The 21,336-nt window shown below is 39.1% G+C and overlaps 1 protein-coding gene across 2 annotated transcripts in view; it reads right to left on the bottom strand.

The window, feature by feature from the left end:
• The window catches only part of LOC102028040 (lymphocyte antigen 75), a gene marked incomplete at its 5' end in the record, with an annotated part of 131,097 nt that extends 114,694 nt beyond the window's left edge, over positions 1-16,403 (bottom strand). For both annotated transcript variants that reach the window (XM_013518696.1, XM_013518695.1), the window contains 5 exon segments: positions 271-411; positions 1,678-1,788; positions 7,907-8,071; positions 11,255-11,425; positions 16,032-16,403. In XM_013518696.1, the coding sequence (XP_013374150.1) occupies positions 271-411; positions 1,678-1,788; positions 7,907-8,071; positions 11,255-11,425; positions 16,032-16,403 (960 nt within the window).
• Positions 16,404-21,336: the final 4,933 nt, after the last annotated feature.

The raw sequence follows: 21,336 nt of genomic DNA, 5'->3' as shown, positions 1-21,336 counted from the left end.
CAGAGACAGACAGAGAGAGAAGGCGGCAGGTCACCAATGAGCAGAAATAGATTTCCCATCAAGAATATATCTGCCATCTTATGTGGATAAATATGTTTTTACTTGATATTCTTCTGTTGATAATACCTAATGATAGGGTCAAAAGTGAAATACTTTTTTTGCATTGGCAGTATCAGGTGAAGGAAATGTGGAAATAGGTATCTGAAATGAATTTACTTGACTTCACAAAACTGTTGTAAGATTTCTCTGTACAGGGAAGTGAGGAAATACCTGTTAACTCTGTTGGATTACTCAATGGTTTCTTGCAGATGTAGGGTAGTTTAGCTTCACAGAAAATCATCTGCCATAGTCCAGACTCAGCATCCATAATTGCACAGCTTGATCCACCTAGTACAGGTGCACTTGGCATATCTTAAAAGGTAGGATTTCAGAGTTAAAAAAAGGTTGGCTCAGGAAAAATAACTCATAATTTCTGCCTTTATGGAAATGCATAGTAATGTAGTAATTCATTTAACACTTCTAAAATCAAAATGTATAAGCCTCAATGGATAATAATGTGTTTAAATATCTCTTTCTTCTAAACTATAAGACACAAAGGAAAACATTTTGCTATATCAGAGTTAATTTACAATTCAAAAGGAAAAAAAGCAAACCTCTGTTTCCAAGCAATTTTCCACCTGTGGCCAGTAGCTCTTAATCCGCTATTGTACAATAAATGTTTATAATATGATGAAGATAATAATATATGATTTTGTAAGATTCTGTAATGCCTTTAAGTCTTTCAAATAAAGATTAAATTAAGGGCTAGCAGTGCACCTCAGTGGTAGAGCACTTGCTTAGCAGGTGCAAGGCCCTTGCAAGGCCCTGGTGTACCTCCTCAGCCAGTGCATGTGTGCACACATGTGTGTGGGCACACACACACACACACACACACACACACACACACACTTTAAAGACTCTACTTACTGACATAATAGAGATTTATTTTCTAATAAGAAAATTTATTTAGCTAAATGACATTGGTATTTCATAGTAGATAACTCTCTTTTTCCTTATATGTGCACAGAATAGCTTTTTATTGAAAATAATCTGAATTTCACAGTTTTTATTTGCCACACTGTATTTTTTAAAAAGTACCTCATCCTTCCTTTTGGGGAAAAAGTTACTTTGGCTAAGTACGGTTTTATTTATTTCATTCACCACTAAGTTTTCTTTGATTGTATTTGAATAATGAAATATACCCATTATGTAGTCAATAACTGAGTGGCAGAGTGGGGAGACCTCAAGCTTTTGAAATGGAGGAATATTTCCACATTGGAGTTAAGCTGCACATGAAAAACTACATGGCTGAATCACAGTATGTCAAGTCCCTGCAAGACCTAGTGGCTCGTGGCCATGTGGTAGGGACTCATCCTTCTCTACCTAAAATTGAGGGCTGGGTGTCAAGGCCAAGGAGAAATCTCAGCAGCCAGCCCATAGTGTGGTCAACCATGCAATTAAGAATGGCTTAGGAAAATTTTTTTCTGAGAACTAACCACAAAATTTGTCATACTTGAAACTTTTATAAGCTCTCAGTGATTGGGAAGCCTTTGTTTTTTGTTTTGTTTTGTTTTGTTTTTGAAGCCTTGCCTTTTAAAGCTTTTACTCTGAGCAAAGCGGGTGGGGCAAGCGTATTACCTGGGTCCCAGTTGAGAAACTTTAAGGGCTTGTGGTCTGACCATTCCCAGCCTCTGGCAGAGTACAGCTGATTTAGTCCAATCCAGAATTTTTTAGGAATGCCTTCTTTTCCTGTAAGATTTACACAGTTTTTAAGTGACACAATTACCTAAGTTATCATCTCAATAAGACCAACTTTCTACTAACTGCACAAGACAAAGACAAATCAAAAGAAGACAGATCAAACCCCCACCCCAAACCCCGAAGGCCTTGACTACAAGCAGAAATCCCTGTAGTAGGCAACAAAGGCAGGCCATGCTGACAGACAACAAAACTTCCACTACTGAGAAACCCAAAGTCTCATAGGTTTGTTCAATTCTGTTTTACCATTAGCTTGTCCAATTCCCTTTTTTCTAAGGTAAAAATAGAATTGGTAGATAACTGTTTTACAGTCTATTTTTAACTCTTTTACAATAATTGAAGACTTACCAAAAGCAGTTTCCACTGTGCATCTAGATTTGGAGGATCTGATTATATTCTAGAACAACAGTTTAAACTCATGAAGCACATATTATTTGCCAGGCACTAGGAATATAAAAATCAAAATGACTAAACCCTTCTCCTTATAAAAATTTCAATCTAGTAGAAAGGAGTTGATACTGAAGTCCCCAAAATCCTAAAATATTTCTGGAACTGGGTCAGAAATATGTATAAGATCTGTTTTTCAGGCAATGCAATATACAGCAGTAGTGTCCAAAGTAACTCTTAGATTGGAGAAAAAGAATGAGAGTTACACATATGTGTGTGTACAGGAAACATGTATCAGTCGAATTTATTATTTGGCAACCAGATATCATCAGCAAAAAGAAGAATGAAAAACAGAGAAGCATAAATAATTTAAATATTGAGGCCAATTGCAATACACCATTCAGTGAGCATATGCTCACAAAATAGGGATGTGATCACATTTATATGGGTCCACAGATACTGGAAAAAGAATGTGTAAATGATTGTTGAGAATTTTCAGTATTGTCTATGAAGTCAACAGCATTGTTCAGGAACCTGCCAAGACTTCATCAGTATCCTGGAGGAAAAATTTGAAAAATTAATTAAAGGCCAGGTAGCAAAGGTAGAACAACTGACAGGGTGCTCTACCAAAGACAAGGAAGATGCTGGCAAACAGAGCAAGCTTTATAAAGGTTGGGATCTTTATAAATTTGTGGAACTATTTTCAGCAGTAAAACACTTCATAACAGTTTCTTAGTTCCTCCCAGGGAATTATGTATGATGTGTTATTACATTATATATCATATACATGTACATTATCGAAAACCATATCCATACTTTAAAGGGCTTTCCAAGGGTAATTTTGACTGCACATGACCTTTGTCTTATTGCAGACATTAGAGATCAAATCTTTACAATGTGACTTCTCTGGAACCAAAACCAGGAAGTGGGTTGAGGAGTAATAGCAGCAGCAAAGGTCAAGAGCAGTAACCAGATATCATGTTGGAGGGATGGCAGGAGCCTGGCAAGAGGGTGTTGGGGACAGCTACTTAACAAGGAGAAAAAGAAGAGCTCCAGAAATCAAGAGACAGCAGGAAAGTTGAAAATCACAGAGAAACATAAGACAGTGCAGAGAAAAGAAAAAAGCAGTCTCAAATGTCAACCCTGACTCCACAGGAGGAGAACCTGAGTCCAAAAACATAAGATGAATCCAGACGGCCAAGCAGCCCCAGTGACAAACAACGGACTGGCACCAGCCCTAGGACAAACCTACCATTTATTGTGAGCAGCAAACACAGTGCAGGGTTTTACTCTGACTGTGACTCCTACTGCGTGGCAGGCTAGCTTGGAAAAAGAAATCCAGTGCAGCACTTGCCATATTTAGGAGTAATGTAATCAGAAGCCAATTTGAGAAGGGGTCTATTGTGTCAACACTGAGCTACTCCAGGGAACCAGAAGTCACAGAACAAGTATGCCTCAGGGTCTTTGGGGTCACTCTCCTGCAGTGACTAGGTGAGAGATGGCCTCAGGAGATAGTCCTGGAGTGAGAGAGGGCTGGTCACAGACTCCCTGACAAGAGTAAGCAGTGGCAAGCTCAGGCGATGAAGAACATGGTGGTCCCTCTTTTTGTGGTGAGAACCCAGGCTAGTCATGTGTGGTTCCTGATAGGGCGGGGTCTGAAAGCACCGGGATTGAGTCCCGTGGACTGCGTGGCCTCCCATGTCACCAACTTCCAACACAAAACTCATGGTTCATTTGCTTTCCCCACCTGCTAACATGATTAGTGATACACTTCCGGTTGGATATTTTCAATGGTCTGAGGCCCTCTGGAGCAAAGGGGGCACCTCATGAGCCCACAGGCAGTGAAGCTAGCTGGGGACAGTAGTGGTTTTGTACACAGAAAGGCACAAAAATACTAAAAGCCTCTGAAGTGAGTACAACCGTGAGGCAGACAACATAACAACTAACTAGCCCTACCCACAGGAAAGGCGAGGCAGGACTGAGAATCCACACGACCCCAAGTGAGCACGGAAACACAGTATCACCCAACTGTGGCTCGCTGCCCTTTCCCCAGATCTGGTGCACTCCAGCACGATAGGTCCTGGAGAGAAACTACTCACTCGAGCACCTCAACAAGGAAGAATTTTTTGGACTCCTTTTTTTTTTTTTGTAATGTTTTGGAATTTCTAGTTTGTTTAGTTCTTTGGTTTTTATTCTGCTTTTCTTCTTTTTCTTGTTTTTTTCTGTTACTGTTACCTAAATATTTTTATTTGAAAAATTTTAAATTGGAGTTTTTACCTCATTTTTCTCTCATTCTCTTTTTCTTTCTTTTTAAAATTTTTAACTCTTCCATTTTTCTTTCTCCAGTTCATCCACTTATTATTATTTTTTTCCTGCAATAGATTCCCTAGTCTCACCCTGCTACTAACTATCAAACCTGAACATCACTGGGAAATAACATACTCCATTATGCTTTGCATATTCACAACTCTATTTCCCCAATCAGATCAGGTACTTGGGTTACAAAGTCTTTAATTGGTTCATTCTTGTTGGCATCAATACTCCTCGTCTAGTGTTTACACACGGCAGTTTGCTGTAAAGGGATACATAATAGAAATTTCTCAAAATATGGCTATTCTAAATTTTAAATTCTAAAGCACAGCTTTCTTGAGTGTTGAGAAATTCGCAAACATAATTAGGCATATTGATATGTCTAAACAGATTTTATACTGAAAGAAACTTGAAATATTAAAAACAGATGCACTTGTCAAATTTTTGATATACATAACATATGTGAAGTGTCTTGCCAGGGGTACTTTTCTGCATCTTCTCACTTTTATAGGTTATTAAAGAAAAAATTGATTCATTAAGAATCATGCAACATTCATTGATCCAAATGCATCATTAGATTTTCGTAGAATGGTGATAGTTACACTTTGACACTTTTCTCCTCCCTGAAATCATCATTTTCCAAATGTTGATATTCTGGGATACCTACATTTATTGGCACTTTACATTCTCAATGATATTTTGGTAAGGTTTTAGTGAAGTCTGAAACAGAATTCTATCAAACACTAGCCTATTAGATTTATTTGACAGATCTCCACTTCGAAGTTCTAATTATTTAACTACTGAACAACACACAAAGGATAAAGCTGTAAATAAGAAAGGAGGCTTGAATAAAACTTTAGCCAGATATCATGAAAAGAAGTTCAGTGGAATATCAATGATAAGAAAAGATACACAGAAAATTTCTATTTCTAAGCGTAATTTTTTTGATCTTGTGATGTGGTAGTGTAATAGGCAGTGGAGTTAGATAGAACTATTACAGCAGTCAGACAGGGCCAGGTCCTCCAAGGGGCCAGTATGGAAGACAAGATACCTTGCAAATAGAGAGACAGACACTTCTGCTTAGAGCCACACCTCAAGACAAAAGATTAAACAAAAGCACCCACATACCTCCCTAGGGATGGACACCTGGGATGGATATTATAAATAGGTAGTGATCACCTTGAAGAGTCACTGACACCACCCCCTACAGGAAAGCCCCTGTTCTGTTTTTCGTGCCCACTTGCTACATGACTTGTTTCCCCATTTGATCCCAATTTAATCAATTTTACCTGAACAATTACACTTGTAGTCTTATTGGCTGACCACAGTCTTATCCCACATCATGCCCACCTTGTGATTTCCTATTTTTCCCCCATCTTGGGCCCACCTCACCTCTTGGTTTTACTCTTATAAAAGTCCTTAGAAAAGACAGGTTCCTGGTCATCCACTCAGGTCCCCTTCTCTCAGTCTCTCGAATGGAGCTTTCTTTCCCTCAATAAATACATCTGTCTTAACCTCTGTTGTTCCTAAAATCTATTCTTCAGTTTTAGAGAACACCAACTCATCCTAGATATCTTTCAGGTTGGGAGTTTCTTTGCCCTATGTAAGTAGCAATGATTAACCCCTTTGGAGAAGAAGTCTTGCTCAAAGCACTTACAACTATGTAACAGAATTTACCTGAAATATTTGGTAACCAGGTATTTGTTTACTATATGCCACTAATGTTTAAAGTTTTGTGCTTAAAGTTAAAAAAAAAAAACCTAAACCATTTCTGCCTATAAAGAACTTGTAGTCTTATAAAAGGGGAATCCAGGTATATGCCTGATACAAGTTGTTTTTGTCAGATCAATTGTTCAAATTTAGGTCGTGCTAATTATTTGCAAGTGATGTTGGACAAGTTGCATTTCTTCTTTGAGCCTCGTAATAATCTTGTGCAAAATGAGCATAATAACAACATGAGGAGTGATAGGACATTAAATTTCAAAAACTTTATTACAATAAAAAAGACCTTATGGGATAAAACTATCCAAAATGAGGGGGAATATTTGAGGGGAATTGATGGCAATGTGACTTTTAATGAAATAAAATTTTAAATTTTAATATTCACTGCATTTTGCGATCACTTTATGTGTGTTATTCAAAGAAATTTTTGTCAAATGAAAACATTACAGTGTCCTTCTCCACCTTGCTCACTGAAGCTAGCACTATGTGACTTTTTGGTCTTCTCCAAAATAAAAAAATGACCATAAATGGCAAATGCTTTGAATGAATTGAAGCACTGAGGTTGCCACAACAGCACAGCTAAAGGCACAATTAAAGACTTCAACAACTGCTTCAGAAGAGGCAAGAATGAGGAAATAAGTGTTCAAAGTGAGGGGGAGTATTTTAAGTGGAGTTAATGGCAATGTTTCTTTTACTGTAATAAAAATTTTAAAAATTTAAATATGCACTATAAGTTTTGGTCACACCTTGTACCTAATCTCACAGGGCTATATAAGATTAAATGAGATAATATATAAAGAGCATTTAGTAATTTGAGTCCATTTCATCATATATTACTACTACTACTTTTCATTCAGAGAGCAAATTATTAAGGACTCAGAACTTAGGTTTTTGATTTTTAAAAATAGTATGAAATTTTTGTATAGAAACTTTATTTCTTTTGTATATAAATCTTTCTTTTAAGATTTTGATAGAAAAAGTTACAGAATTTCACTGGGCATGTAACAGAAAGGCATACCATTTTCATGGATGAGAGGACAACGTAGAAACAGCAATGCCTTCCTAATTTACCTATAATTCAATGCAATTCCAATCAAAGTCCTCATAGGTATTATCACTGGAATTACAAGGTGATCCTGAAATTCTTATGAAAGAACACATGAGCTATTTTTCTTCTTTGTCTATATGATCTAAATTTACATCATTAAGTATTTTTAAATTTCCACTAGTGTCCTACAAACAAAATAAAACAAAAACCTATCCATTCCATATAGCTATGTTAAATCCACTTTAAGATTTCTTAAAACTCTTTTTACCACTGAGGACTATTTCTTCATTGCAATGTGGGAACATTTTACTGAGGTTCTGCAGTGTGACAGCCATCTGCTTTATCTTCTTTGAATCTCTACTTCAAAGAGTTTAAAGTACACTTTTTGCCCTCATACCCTTTCACTTAGGACTGTTTTCTTTCAGAACATCAATCTCTGGTTTCCATCACAAGAAGTATTTTCCAATACATGAAATATGTGTACATTCAGTACTTTTTTTTGCTTATGAGGTTCAGTGTAGAAGTTTAAATCCCAAGAGAATCAGAAAAATATACATAAAACACCACTCCTGGACAAGAAAGTAGAAGAAAACATCTTTACCATTTCGACAATTTGCTCTACCACATGCAAGTTTAACTTACCTTTAAGATAAGTTAATTCAGCATCATTGTTGATGCTCAATAAGTCAGCTCCTTGACTCTGACATGAAACATAAGCTTCTTTCCAAGACAGAATTGCCTGCGTATTAAATTGGTAGCAACTTCCAGTCTCCTCGCTCTTTTCCCAGTTACCATCACAGCCACTTACTGGGATAAAAAGATAAGTTAGTCATCATAAAACAGGGTCATACTGCTTTCTATTACTTGTAATGCTTACAAGGACTGAGATTCAAATTGCATCGTCCTACGTAAGATATACCAAAACCAAGGCTGCTATTGCCTGTTTAGACTGTACTTTGATCCTTTAGTTTCACAGTAAAATTAAAGTGAGAGAACACGAAATGACTCAGGGTAATGAAAGTGAACACTCACCTTTATCCCCTGCGAGCTATAGTGGCAGGTTTTCACCCACGTCCCTACCTGTCCTCTGCTTGAAGGTACAAGTCTCAATGTGTACAGGTGCAGAACACTGAGCTAATGGAAAAGAAGCTTGCTTAAACATGGTGGCAGACTGCAGGGAGTTTCCCTACAGACTACAGAGAGGGGCTGAGGATTTAGCTCAGCGGCAAAGCGCCTGCCTGGCAAGCACAAGGTCGTGAGTTCGGTTCCCAGTACCGGAGAAAAACCAAAAAAAAAAAAAGAGAAACCAGGCTATGTAGGTGTGTGAACTAGACATATTTAATGCCCAAGATATACATGTGGCCATCTTATTTCAGAAACCAAATTTCTTTTTATTTTAATAATTAAATGCATATCATAAAACTCATGTATGCATATATATGCATACATATGTAGATTTATAAACATGTATGTACATTATATGATATATATCATGCATCCTTTAACTGATATGTAAAAGTATATGAAATTTTAGACAAAGAATCTTCAAGCTGTCTCCTGGATGAGTTAAAGAGTATTGAAACAACTGGTTAAAAAATATACTCAGGTCTGGAAAGTCTGAGTTTGATTCCCAGTACCTCCTACCCATCAAATACTCAGAACCTCCCAAGTGCTTCCAATAAGAAGGAAAAAGCAATGCATGCTGTGTCACGTGCATCCTGGGGTGGAAGGTGGAGAGTTTCACAGGGCCTCCCATAACCAGCTACACATCAGATGGTAGAGTCATGGGCCTGTATGCTGGAAAGGCCCTTGCAGACTCTCTTGTTGAATGCCTCATTTCACAGAGAATAGAAGTCAGGTGTTTGAGGCACAGCTATAATCAGAGCACTGATCTCCTCTGTTGCTCTTCAGAATGGCAAACTCTGCCTCTTCAGCCACTTTTCTAGGGTGTAAATAACAACAGAGGCTGTGACATTTGGTGAAAACAAAGTAGGGTGAATTTGTAGGCACACTGCCTAGAGGTTCATTATTACTACTGAGGCGCTCTGCTTGAAAATCCAGAAGCTTCTAGTAGGATGGCAGTGTTTGCTATGCAACACAACCTCCACAGTTCCACAGTCTTCAGGTTTGAGAAACTTACAATCTTGCTTCTTGCATGACAAGTAACTCTGGGGCTGTGTGAATATGTTAACAATACCTACCCTACTACTGAAAGGAAGTTAAAGGCCCCAAGACATATTCCAGTCAAGGCAGCAAGGCAGAGTACAGTAAATACACTGGGGAATGAGGATTAGGAATCCTTGTTTTCTGCCAGGGTCCATTGGAATGTGGCCTGATCTTCCCAGATCATTCTATCAACTTGAGTCTGCTATCTCCTACCTGAGAAACAAGGGTTTTGCACTAGATAATTCTAAACTCCACTTCCTATCCAAAATTGCTGACCCAAACTTATAGTGAGAGTTAAATAAAATAATTACATGTTGATTACATTCTGCTTGTCATCAATTATAGCTGAAGCAAATATTGGCTTTTTATATTTCAGTAGCTTCCAGATATAGAAAACCTGGGCCTCAACCTAGATACACAATTCTCAAATTGCAGTCCTGAGATCAGCATTACAATTCTTATCCTGAGATAAGAATTACATGGGAACCTGTTAAACTATAAATTACTGGGCTCCACCCCAAATTTACAGAATAAAAACCTCTAGAGGTGGGACCTAGCAATCTTCATTCTAACAAACCCTCCAAGTGAGCCCACTGTCCTGAAGTTTGAGACACTGTCCCAGTATAACCTCTTCAAGTTCAGAACTCTGCAAGTTGAAGGTCAGATTCCAGAATGGAAGGATCAGCATTACTAATACCAGCAGGCTTTCTACTCTGTAGGGAAGGATAGTTAGCTTTCCATGGCAAGCGCCTCATAGCCAGATTTCCTGGGCCTGTATCCTAGCTCTGATATTTATTAGTTTTGTGACCTAATGTCAGTCATGTAATTCACATGTGCCTCACCATGCTTATCTGTAAAATGAAGGTAAATCATAGTACCTACCTTATAGGATTGCTGTGAGGACTGAATGACTTAATACATATTGAGAGCTTAGAATGGTGCCTGGTACATATAAATATTAACTCCTATTATTTAGGTTTGGAGCGCTGTCTTTTTTCTCTTTGCTATAGATTCTTTCAACCTGTTTAATATTGAATAATATTTCTTAAGCCCCTGCCACCTGTCATGTATTGTGATTCCTTGTAATTCTCACCTAACTGGTAAGATACTGTGTCACAGTGATATATCAGAAATGTCACATCATCTATGTTGGTCTCTTTTTGTCTGTAAAAAGAACAGTGAATTCTTTAGCACACCCTGAATAGTTTGCTTCTAGTAAGAAACAACTAGAAAGAGTGTTCTGATCAACACACAGGCATGACAGAGTGAACAATGTCAATTTTGAGAGGGTCAAGAATATCTGTCTCTTTTTTCTTAGCTTCAGGCCTTAAAAATACTTACATTTCTACCATTTTAAAAGTATTTTATCAACCTGTCTCCTCCCCACCATGCTGTTCATCTTTTTCTCTCCATGAAATGCATAAGGTTAACTTCCTTCTGCTCATACTTTAGTTCACTGTAACTCAGTTTTTCCTCCCATTAGTCTTCCGAAGCTGCAATTTCCTAACTGCTAGTGTTCTGAAATTCAAATTTCCTAACTTCTCATGCCTTTTCCACTTCACCCTGAGGTATGTGTGCTATCCAATTCTTCCCTCCTCTGTGTCTTCCATGACACAAGCCATCTTGGTTTTCCTCTTGACTTGCTTCTGAAAGCAAATGGAAAACTACACATTATTTCTCTTTCCTTTTCCAAACATACACTCCTTATCTGGGATACTTGCTACAATCACTTTTGAGTAATCTTGAACTCTTCACTCTCCCTTTTGCCTCATATAAATGGTACTATCTTCCTTCTAGATATAAAGCTTACCAGCCCATACATACCTGGTTTTAAGCAGATGCCCCACTTTTGGTCATATTCATAATTTAAGGTGGTAGCACACCATGGCCCACCACGATCTTTGTCAAGAATGCAGTCATGATGCCATGTCCCTTTAACTAAAAATGGAAATTCACAAGGTCTCCCATAGGAGTTTCCATCTCTGGTATATATCTCTGCAAGTTGGGAAGGAAGTAAATAGAAGGAGAATTAAAAACTGGGTAATCACTTCAGCTTGTCAATTCCTAAAACTTCTTTTAAAGGAAGTGTTGTTTCCACTTATGACAACATGGTATTGAGTAGGCTGCATGGTACAGAAAGAACATGGAAGCTGACTGTTCAGGTCTGGGCTTCAATGCTGGTTTCCCCATTAACCCCCATTGGCTGTGGGCAAGCTAGCCAGCTTCTATTTGCCTTAGTTTCTGCATTCACTGGGGATAATGAAGATTATTTATGAGGAATTGGTGAGATATTCCATGCAAAACTTTTCATTGTGGTGTGATGAAGTGTTAAAATATCCTAGCTTGCTCAAATAAGGATGGACAGCAGAGTACTTCACCAGAAAGGGTATCCTGACTGGGATTCAATTCATCTCCATTTCTTTTAGTAATGTGGGCCAGAGCAATACCTGAGAATCACTAAGGGGGTATGTGTGGATGTGTGGAACCATCTGTAGAGTTAGAGAGATGGACAAATAGCTCTGCTGCTTACAAGAATTTAGACTGTGGGGTTTTGAGGAAGTGAAAGGAATAGCTAGAATCCTGCGTAGGCTCCTGGAGAGGTTAGAGCAGAGTAATTTATGTTATGAAAGAAAAACCAGCCTCAAAAGGTCAGTTGTAGGGCCAGCTAATGACCAGAGAAGCAGCATATTTAGCTTTTCATTTAAATCATTTTCTCCTGAGCTCGGAAGTATTGAAAGATGATTCCAATAGAAAATATGCCTGAAAATGCTGGAGGAATGCTTAATGGTTAATCACTCTCTTGAAAAAGTTTTTATAGAATAATTGTTTCTGTAACCAATTCCTGTATGTCAATTTGTTTAAAAACCCTGGTCACTTTCAGATCAAATAATAGCTATTATGTAAATCATAGTCATCAAATCTCCCTTTACACTTTACTGGGCTACCAGACTCCCTCAAAATGTCTCACAGATTTTTAAAAAAACGTGTTTAAGACAGTATTTGATTCTACATCCTTAATTATTCTCAAGAGTTCATCTAACTGAAGTGTGAGACTTAATTTAACAGGTTGGAATGTATTATGCAGCAATATAACAAAAGGTAAGAATAATCTAGATGTCTTTTGTTTGAAAACAATGTCTTAAGGATCAAACTCCTAAGGTTTTTTTTGCCTATGGCACATAAAAGGCTTTGGAAAGGGTACTTTTACTAAAGTGTATGCTTACCTTCTGTTTTATAAGGATTGAACTCATCACATGTTTCATTTCTGACCACACCAAAAAAATCCCAAGAACTCATGACTGGTTTCCCTTCCCTGTTGCAACACTAAGAGGATCATACCTGAGCACAAGGGCTGTGACGTGCAGGACCACTGGGTTTTTTTCTGCAAGAAAACCTTTCATCTCTGTAATAGGCCTTTCGTATTACATTTCTTTCACTTGCTCTTTACCATAAACCTGTGGGCTGAGTAGGGAAAGTACTAAACTTGTGTGTGAAATCCCCATTTTTGCAGAGTAGTGAAGAAAGGGGCTGGGGATTTAGCTCAGCGGCACAGCGCCTGTCTGGCAAGCGCAAGGTCATGAGTTTGGTTCCCAGTACGGGAACTCCCTCCCCGCCAAAAAAGACCCTGTCTCAAAAGGAAAAAAAAAAAAAAAAAAAAAAAAAACAAAAAAACCCAAAAGACAAAGCAGAGTAGTGAAGTGAAATACTGTGTTCCGTGACTCAGCTGTGAGTGACGGTGATGATGACTCTCTGACTGTATATCAAGGACAAGTTTGCAACCAGTGCTTGCATTCTCAGGATATTTCTTTTTAAATTTTTATTTTTATTAGTACATGTCTGCAGTACATAATGATTACATTCACTGAGGGGAGTTGGTTCATGTACATATCACATCTTAATTCTTTTTATATCACTGTCTCCATTCTTCCCTCCTTCTCCCTCCATAGCATAAAGCTAAGTTTCATTGAAAAGCTCAAACTTTGAAGAATGACAAGAAAACAACAACAACCACAAAAGAAGCAAGTGAGTGATGCCCATTACTCACTAAGAATTGTATTTCCATTCATCCTTGCTATTGTTGGACCTCCTGAATCCCATTGGTTTCCTAAGTAAGTCGGGTTTCAGAGGAGAATCTTCCCTAAATGTACTGATTCAGGGTGATAGCATCTTTAACACGACAACTTATTATGTAAGCACAAATCTGTGAGATGGTGTTTATGGGGAAAAAAATAACTTCTTCAGTAACATCAAAAAACAGTTTTGATGGTGAAAGAGGTCAGCAGGTTTCTGAGCATCATGCCAAAAGTAGTTAAGATGGTTCTCACCACCATCTTTCCACCAAAACTCCATTTCCTCTGCGTGATTCACCTTTCAAAATTTAAAGAGTGATAGTCATGCCAAGCTATTTTGTGATAAAAATGCATATCTAGATACTAATCAAAAGCAGTTCATTTATAAAGCTTACATAACTAAAGCTTTTTCTGAGATGAACATAACTCATACAGGATAGGGTTGGGGGAGGAGGAAATCCAGGGCACAATAATAAATAGAGGTTCATATATTAGAAGTAAAAATTTTTAGACTGCAAAAGTGAAGAGGGGAAATAAAGACACTATATTTGGGGGACAGAAACCCTGGCTTGGATCCTTAGCTTTGCTCTAACAAGCTGGGTAACCTTGAACTTCACTTTATTGAGACTCAAGTATCTTACTTTCCTTTTTTCTATACAGGTACACAAGGGGTAGCGCAGGAACCAGTATCAGGAATCAGAGAGTAGTCCTAGAGAAGGCACGTAATAAGCAGTCCTGAATAGGCAGGGGCACACATAAAATTAAAAGGGTAGAACTGCTAATATTTAATATTTGATTCAATTTGAACAACGGGGGAAGAAAGCAGGAAAACTCGAGGCTGTCTTGTTTATTTGTGATATATACGACTTGGATGATGCCAGTCACCTAGAGAAGAGCAGGGAAGAGGTGGGAGCTTTGGCTCTGGCCTTGTGCAAATTAAAACAGGAAGTACATCTCGACTAGCCAGAACTATGTGGGCCTTTTAAAAAATTTAATGCTCCAAATATTAGATGTGGAAAGGTATAGAAATACATTCATGCCTGTGGGCTGTGTGGGGCTCAGGTTAGTTCTCTCTTGGGCCATGCTTAGGTCGGTCCTTAGCCCTCACTTTGACTGCTGTGTGGCCCATGGACCCCTTTTGGAGAAAAGTATTATAAATGCATAACTAAAACACACAGGATAAAAAAGACAGCTTATATTGAAATGAAGATACTTTGGAGACTGAGGGAGTTTAAGATGATAACTGTACCCACAAAATAACTGAGGGCAGGAAAATTAAAAAGCCCTGCCGAGAAAATGATCTGTTCTGATCCCTGAACAAATATAATAAATCAAGTTAAAACCAAGTTCCAAAACCATTGTTCTGGGATCTGTGTTTCCTCCTAGTTGCCACCTTAGAAACAGAAGTTTATAGCATGAAATTTAAATGTGGCATTAAGTGGTATCCAGAAAACAACAACTTTAAGTACAGGAGGGAGCTGGCTAGCAGAAACAGATCTGTTTAATTACACAAAGGTCAAGGATGAAAGCAAAAGAACTCTCCACCTGTAGTATTTTTCAATTAACAATAGAACCAGATATTCTCAGAAGATTTTCTGGCTTTTCCCTCAGAAACAGAAAGAAGTTCCTCCAGCAGAAAAACTCCTGTAGATAATGGGCAGAAGTTGTTATCCTGAATCTACAGCCAAGCTTAGTTTAAATGAGCTTAAGGCAAGAGGAAAACCTCTGTAAGCTGTATACGTTTTAAAGAGAAGAGTTAGATAATAGGACTCAAGATAATTACATATATCAACATTTTACTTAGAGGAACACTGAGAAAAGATTTGCTTGGTTGACAGCTAATTAATTTAGCGGTTAAAAATATATCTATCTATTCTTTTTAAACTTGGAAATTCATTGAAACCTGGTCCCTAGACTCAGAGCAAAGGTGATGGTAATACTGTATACTTATTTTGGGGAGCAATCAAGAAAAATTCCACTTTTAAAGTGTTGAATCATAAATACAAACATCAACATGTCATAGCCATGCCAAAAATGAAAATAAAACACCTGTCAGAAACTTTTAAAATATTCCAATTATATCAAAACAGCTAGGCAAAGAAGAATACATTTCTTTCTTCTTTTTAAACTTAGGATAAGATCAGTATTATTAGATCATCTGTCTCTTAGCATGTACAAAGAGTTTCTGTTAATCTGACATTTCCTTTCTCCTAGAGCTTAGAATGTTATTATAGGAATACGTTCAGGTGTCACATAAATTCAAATCCCCGGTTTACTGTGACATGGCTGTGCCACTGTTAACAAGGCACTTAACCTCTCCCAGCCTCGCTGGGAAGGGATGAGGGTAGGGCAACTATACATACCTCAGTGGTAAGAATGTATCCCAGAGTAACTGCACAGTGCCAGGAGCTGAACAGCCTGCTCACTGACCTTACCAGTGCATGGCTTTATTTCTCCTCAGCTGTGCACGTTCAGTGCCACGTTTACCAAGCACAACAGCAAATCAGTCAAAGTTCCTCTCCAGTACTCACCGTGGTAAGGCTGGTCACAAAGGCTTTCCTCAGAGCCTCCTTTCTTCCAGACATCAGATGTATTTGTGCTGGCTATGGCAAACCCATCCTTCAGAGCCAGCCTGTACTGGGAAGCTCCATACAGAGAGTAGTGGTCACACTTCCACCACAGCATGGCCTTAGAGTCACAGCTGAACATTCTCAGGGCATCCACAGGCTGGGGAACATCCAGACCAAGGCACTTCTGGGATTGTAAGTGGAAGAGTCGATGCTGGGACACCCACTTCCATAACATATCCCCAGTTTCTTCACAATCCTTTGCTACTATCCAGTCATACAGTGGCTTGATGCACTTGCCTGTGTTTTCATTGACAATGGTGAACGTATCACTACCTGGGCCAAGACAGAGTAAAAGGAGACAGTTCAGGATTCTGAATTATGTGGCCACATTGCCTTGCTCTTATTGCTGCAGACAGTCTGAGCACTACTGGACTGCTTCCACCCTAGGAATTTGATTAACTGTAATATCTACACAAGAAAGGAGATCAGTAATGGCCAGAGGAGGCAATGCAACGTGCGTCAGAGCATGGGCTTTGGAGTCAGTCTGCCTGGGCTCATAGTCTGCCTCTGCTCCTACATATCAGCCATGAGATCAGGGCAATGTATTTGACCTCTGTTGGTACCTACTTCACACTGTGGATGTGAGGATAGGTGGAGCTAGTAAATGTAAAGCATTAGCAGTAGTACGTATATTTAGTTTTGCTATTCCAAGAGAGGTATATCATTTATTTAGTAGGGTAAGGAAGCTATTTTGCTTTCATCTTACTTAAACAAGTGGTCTGTGGACAATGAAAAATATGGGACTGCAGCCTACTTGGGACCATAGCTCTGTCTTGCTTATATTTTAGCCACCATGGCAGAGTATTATTATTACATGGGAAATGTCTCATTCTATGTTCCTTCCCCACATCCTAGTATGAAGTCAGGCCTTTGTGTTGCTCTGCTTCAGGTCAGTCTGATAATGCAAAAACAGAATCTGCTTAAAGGCTCCCTCACCTAGACCGTTAGTAGAAGCCTGACTCACTGTGATGTCTCAGGGGAGATGGGGAAACAAGAGAAGGCAGAGGTAGAAGAGAGGGGTAAATGAGTAACAGGGAATACAGGTCTTGGTTTTGAGGGGGGGGGAGGCTATGACCAGTGACAGGAAGCCTGCATCACCTGCAGGAAGGTAGTAGGACCTGGGGAGAGGGTGGGGAATGACTTGTGAGTCACCCTGAGCTCCTGAATCCTCGGAATCACCAGATTACAGCATGTTCAGGTAATGGGAATCTCAGAAGAAACTGGTGGAAGCTGAAGACAAAGACACCTTGGAACTTTTCCAGGCACTATATGTGAGCTGGGGAAGAACCCGAGGATGGTAGAAACTGAGATTCTGTCCACCTGGTGGAACAGAAACCAGAATCAAATTTAATTTGATTTTTCTAAAAGTAATGCATTGTTTCTCACACTCTTGAATTTGTAGAGCAAGATTCACATCTGTTACAACAAATTATAATTGAACAATTTCATTGTTGTTTTTTTTTTACAAAGACATGAATTAAAAGTTACAGCACAGACCATAATGATAATGGCAGTAAACGTAAAATATTTTAGAGGACACTGTCAATGAACCAGAGTTCAATGAAAAAACCTGAAAATTTTGGCTTCCAAAAGCCACTTTCATTTTAATGCCAGCTTCACAATCACTGATCATACCAACTGTGAACATTTACTCTAATAATAATTCATAGGCTTTAGAAGAGTTAAAAGTTCTCATACAGGGAATGGCAACTTTACGGGAAATTTTACCATGTCAATAACTACAACATTAAATCTGAGTTTGAACTTTGGATGGAATTTTTTGTTGTTTTAAATAACAGCAGCAAGATCATGAAGAACAAAAATACCTTTAATGATTTAAATTCTGCTTTCAAATTTTAATTCCAGAATATTTTATAAGGTTGCAGCTAAGTACATTGGTATAGCAGCATTCATCCTTCATTTTCTCCATTGAAAACCCTCTGCAATTCTCTCCTTGTTGGTCACAGGTAAGGAGATGGTCAACCAAAAGGGGAGATACAGTATTTTATGACTCCCACACATTCTCTAACTTTCTTTGCTCACACATTCAGCAACTCTTCAGCCTCTGATCTATCTCTTTTCCAAACTATTTCCTCTTACCTCTCCAAAATAAATCTTGTGTTCCAAAGTATCAGGAATTATAGCAGAAAAAATAAATCTGCTCCTGCAAGAAATGTAACCATCACTTTTGTTCAAAACTTGGGCACTCTGGTCTATGACCCTTAACCCCAAACAGGTGGCTTGGAAAACAGTAACTTTGCCTTTCTTTGCCTTTACATTTTTCAAGCTGCCTTTGTAGAATTCAGTGGATTAGATACAGGTTGCAGTGTTGTGGAAAGAGTAGTGGAGAAAGGAATGAGGGAGTCCTTGGAGATGACCTTTGTTACCAGTTAGCTGGGAGAACTTGGTGAAGCCACTTATTCTCCCAAGTTCTTCCTATGTCTAAATGTTAGAAGAAAGCAGTGGAGTATAAGATATCTAAGTCACTTCCATAAAACAACAGTGTTCTTAGCCTTGCAGGTTTTACTAGCTTTTGCTAAATTTGTTCTTGAACAGATGCCCACAATTTCATTATACCATGCTACTGCTAGTAGTGTTTGAGATTATTCTAATATCACTTGTATTGGGCATGTGCAGTTAGATGACAGCTTTACAAATGCTCTTTGGAAGAGGAACAAATGTACTCCTTCCCATTTTCTGCACATGCTCTAATTCTGGAACACTTGTGGACTTCGCTGGTAAGAACTAGACTAGAACAGTGGTGTGGAGTAGCATGGAGTAGTAATGTTAAGGAGAAGCTGCCAAATGTCTTAAAACCAATGTCTATAAATGTAGATACTGTACTTGCCTCAGTGTAAGCCTGTGTTTTGTTGTTGTTGTTGTTTTTTTTTTTTTTTTTTGAGACACTGTCTCACTCTGCAGTTCAAGCTGGCCTTGGACTCACTATGCAGCCCACGCTGGCCTCAAACTCATGGAAATTCTCCGGCCTCAGCCTCCCAAGTGCTGGGATTACAGGTGTGCACCACCATTCCTGAGGTAACCTTGTGTTTGAATCGTGTAATCAATACCAATGTTTGACACTTACACTGCTCACTCAGCACAGGTATTCATTATTAAGATGATTTAGGGAAACTTGTCATTAGCCTTCATATATAATGTGTGTATAAGCACTCATGCATAATGCATTAACTAGGGAGGGGCTTGTTCTCCCATTATGTTCCCCTGTCTTTCTTTACTCTTAGCAGAAGCGGTTCAGTCTGCCTCAATCTTGTGGTCTCTACCAAGTGTGCAGAGTGCACAGGTGCAGGAGGAGAGGAGCAGAAGTCTGGCCTCAATAGTTTGAGAACAGGTCTTGAAGCGACAGTTGGGTCCCTGGAAACACACTAGGAGTCAAAAAGCCTCAGTCTTGTGACCCTACTGGGATAGGAGGCTAACGATGGGGAGGATTAAGAAAGTATAAAAAGAATTCTTTATGTAGAAAATTTGTTATATAAGGAATAAGGTAATGTATTTTAGAAATACATTTTGAGAACACAATTACAGAGAGATTTTATAAAATATTTTTATTGGTTGCCTCATCACACCTAGAAGCACTTCTTGTTATTCATTTTATATCAATATTCCAGTGGTGCTTGAGAGAGAATGGTTAAGTAGTATTATCATAAATTGAAAGTGAATTTTTAGTATTTTTACATCTATCAAAGAAAAAACATCTCTCTGTATTTTATTACTATCTGATCACTAGTAAGTCCTGTCTTACAAGCCATAGACCAAAGAACCCTGCAACAAGCTGGATGTCGACATGTTATGACCACAGACCAATGGGAAGAGAAATGGCTTGGGAAGGCAATACCGTTGAAGATCACAGTGTTGATAATTACAGGGGACTTTCACAGCCCACTCTTTAACTGTCTTGTGGTCTCTACCAAGTGTGTGGAGTGCACAGGTGCAGGAGGAGAGGATCAGAAGTCTGGGTTCACTAGTTCTAAAACAGGTTCCAAAGTGACAGTTGGGTCCCTGGTGATACAACAGGAATCAAAAATCCACCAGCCCAGACTGGGTGTTCGGGCAGCTGAGAAGCTCAGGAGTCCCTGAAAGCAGTTAGCTTCCCAAGCAGCAAAATATAAACTAAGCATTTGGCATCTCCCCAAAGACCACGAAGTGCTCCTTCAGCATTTCGGTGACCAAGACCACCTGCACGCTCCTAGTTGCATTCGCATGACAAGGTGCACGCCATCACTAGCATCATGAAGCTGACACACTGCCAAACACGCTATCCAAACAGCTGGGTGTTTGAAATCCCACAATTTCCCTAATAAGGGTACATATCTGGTCTGAGGGAGACAGAAAGCCACCCAGAGCTGCTGTTAGGTGTGAGGGAGGATACAGGGAACAAATGCCTGCGGCATGCAGGGCAGGGAGAAAAGAGTTAAGCCTCATCCTGTTTGCTTTGGGTCAAGAAGACAGAACAGAGACAGCAGAGTTTGTGCAGATTAAACTTTGAATTTTGTGGAGGAGACATAACAGGACTAAAACAGAGACATCCATGAGGATGTCTCTACGTTGCCTTTGCTGATTTCAGCTGCCAAGGCTTCTGCAACCGCTCCATGCCTAACCTGATTGTCCTCTTCCCAGGCTCTGGTCTTCCAGATGAGTAGGTAGAGCAAACATGTACTACGATAGGAACTGTGCACCTCAATTTCCTCCTGGAAACCAAGAGGGGAGTGAATGAAAAGTTAGCTTGGTTCCCCTGTAGTTAGCTGCTGCAGAGATCTTTCTCCTTGAATTGCAGGGCAGGCAGACTAGACCTCACAGCAATAAAGGACTGTATTACTAATGGCTCTTTTGGCAGTTTCTGACACAGAGAGTCAAAGGAGAATGGAGAATAGGTAGACTAGGGTCCATTAAAAGATTCTTGAAGTGGACAAGATGATGCCACCCACACTCTGAGAAACTTCTTCCCATCACTCTCTGAAGGCAGTCTAAACCAGACAGTAACTCGGCTGCAAAGAAAGTAAGTGTCACAGTGTATGTTTTTCAAAAACTTCCTGGCCATCTTTTCCTTCCTCATACCGGCAAGATAACAGAAGTTATGGGTGGGGAGGGCCATATATTGCCCACTGATGCAGGCAGACCAAGAAACAGTCCTGGCACACTTTCTGCCAAGGCAAAAAGAGAAAGTAAAAGCAAAATCCATTTGCTGCTA

Source organism: Chinchilla lanigera, unplaced genomic scaffold (genome assembly GCF_000276665.1).
Source record: "Chinchilla lanigera isolate Chin_1 unplaced genomic scaffold, ChiLan1.0 scaffold00048, whole genome shotgun sequence".
Taxonomy (NCBI): Eukaryota; Metazoa; Chordata; class Mammalia; order Rodentia; family Chinchillidae; genus Chinchilla; species Chinchilla lanigera.
This window is presented reverse-complemented; position numbering and strand designations above follow the sequence as displayed.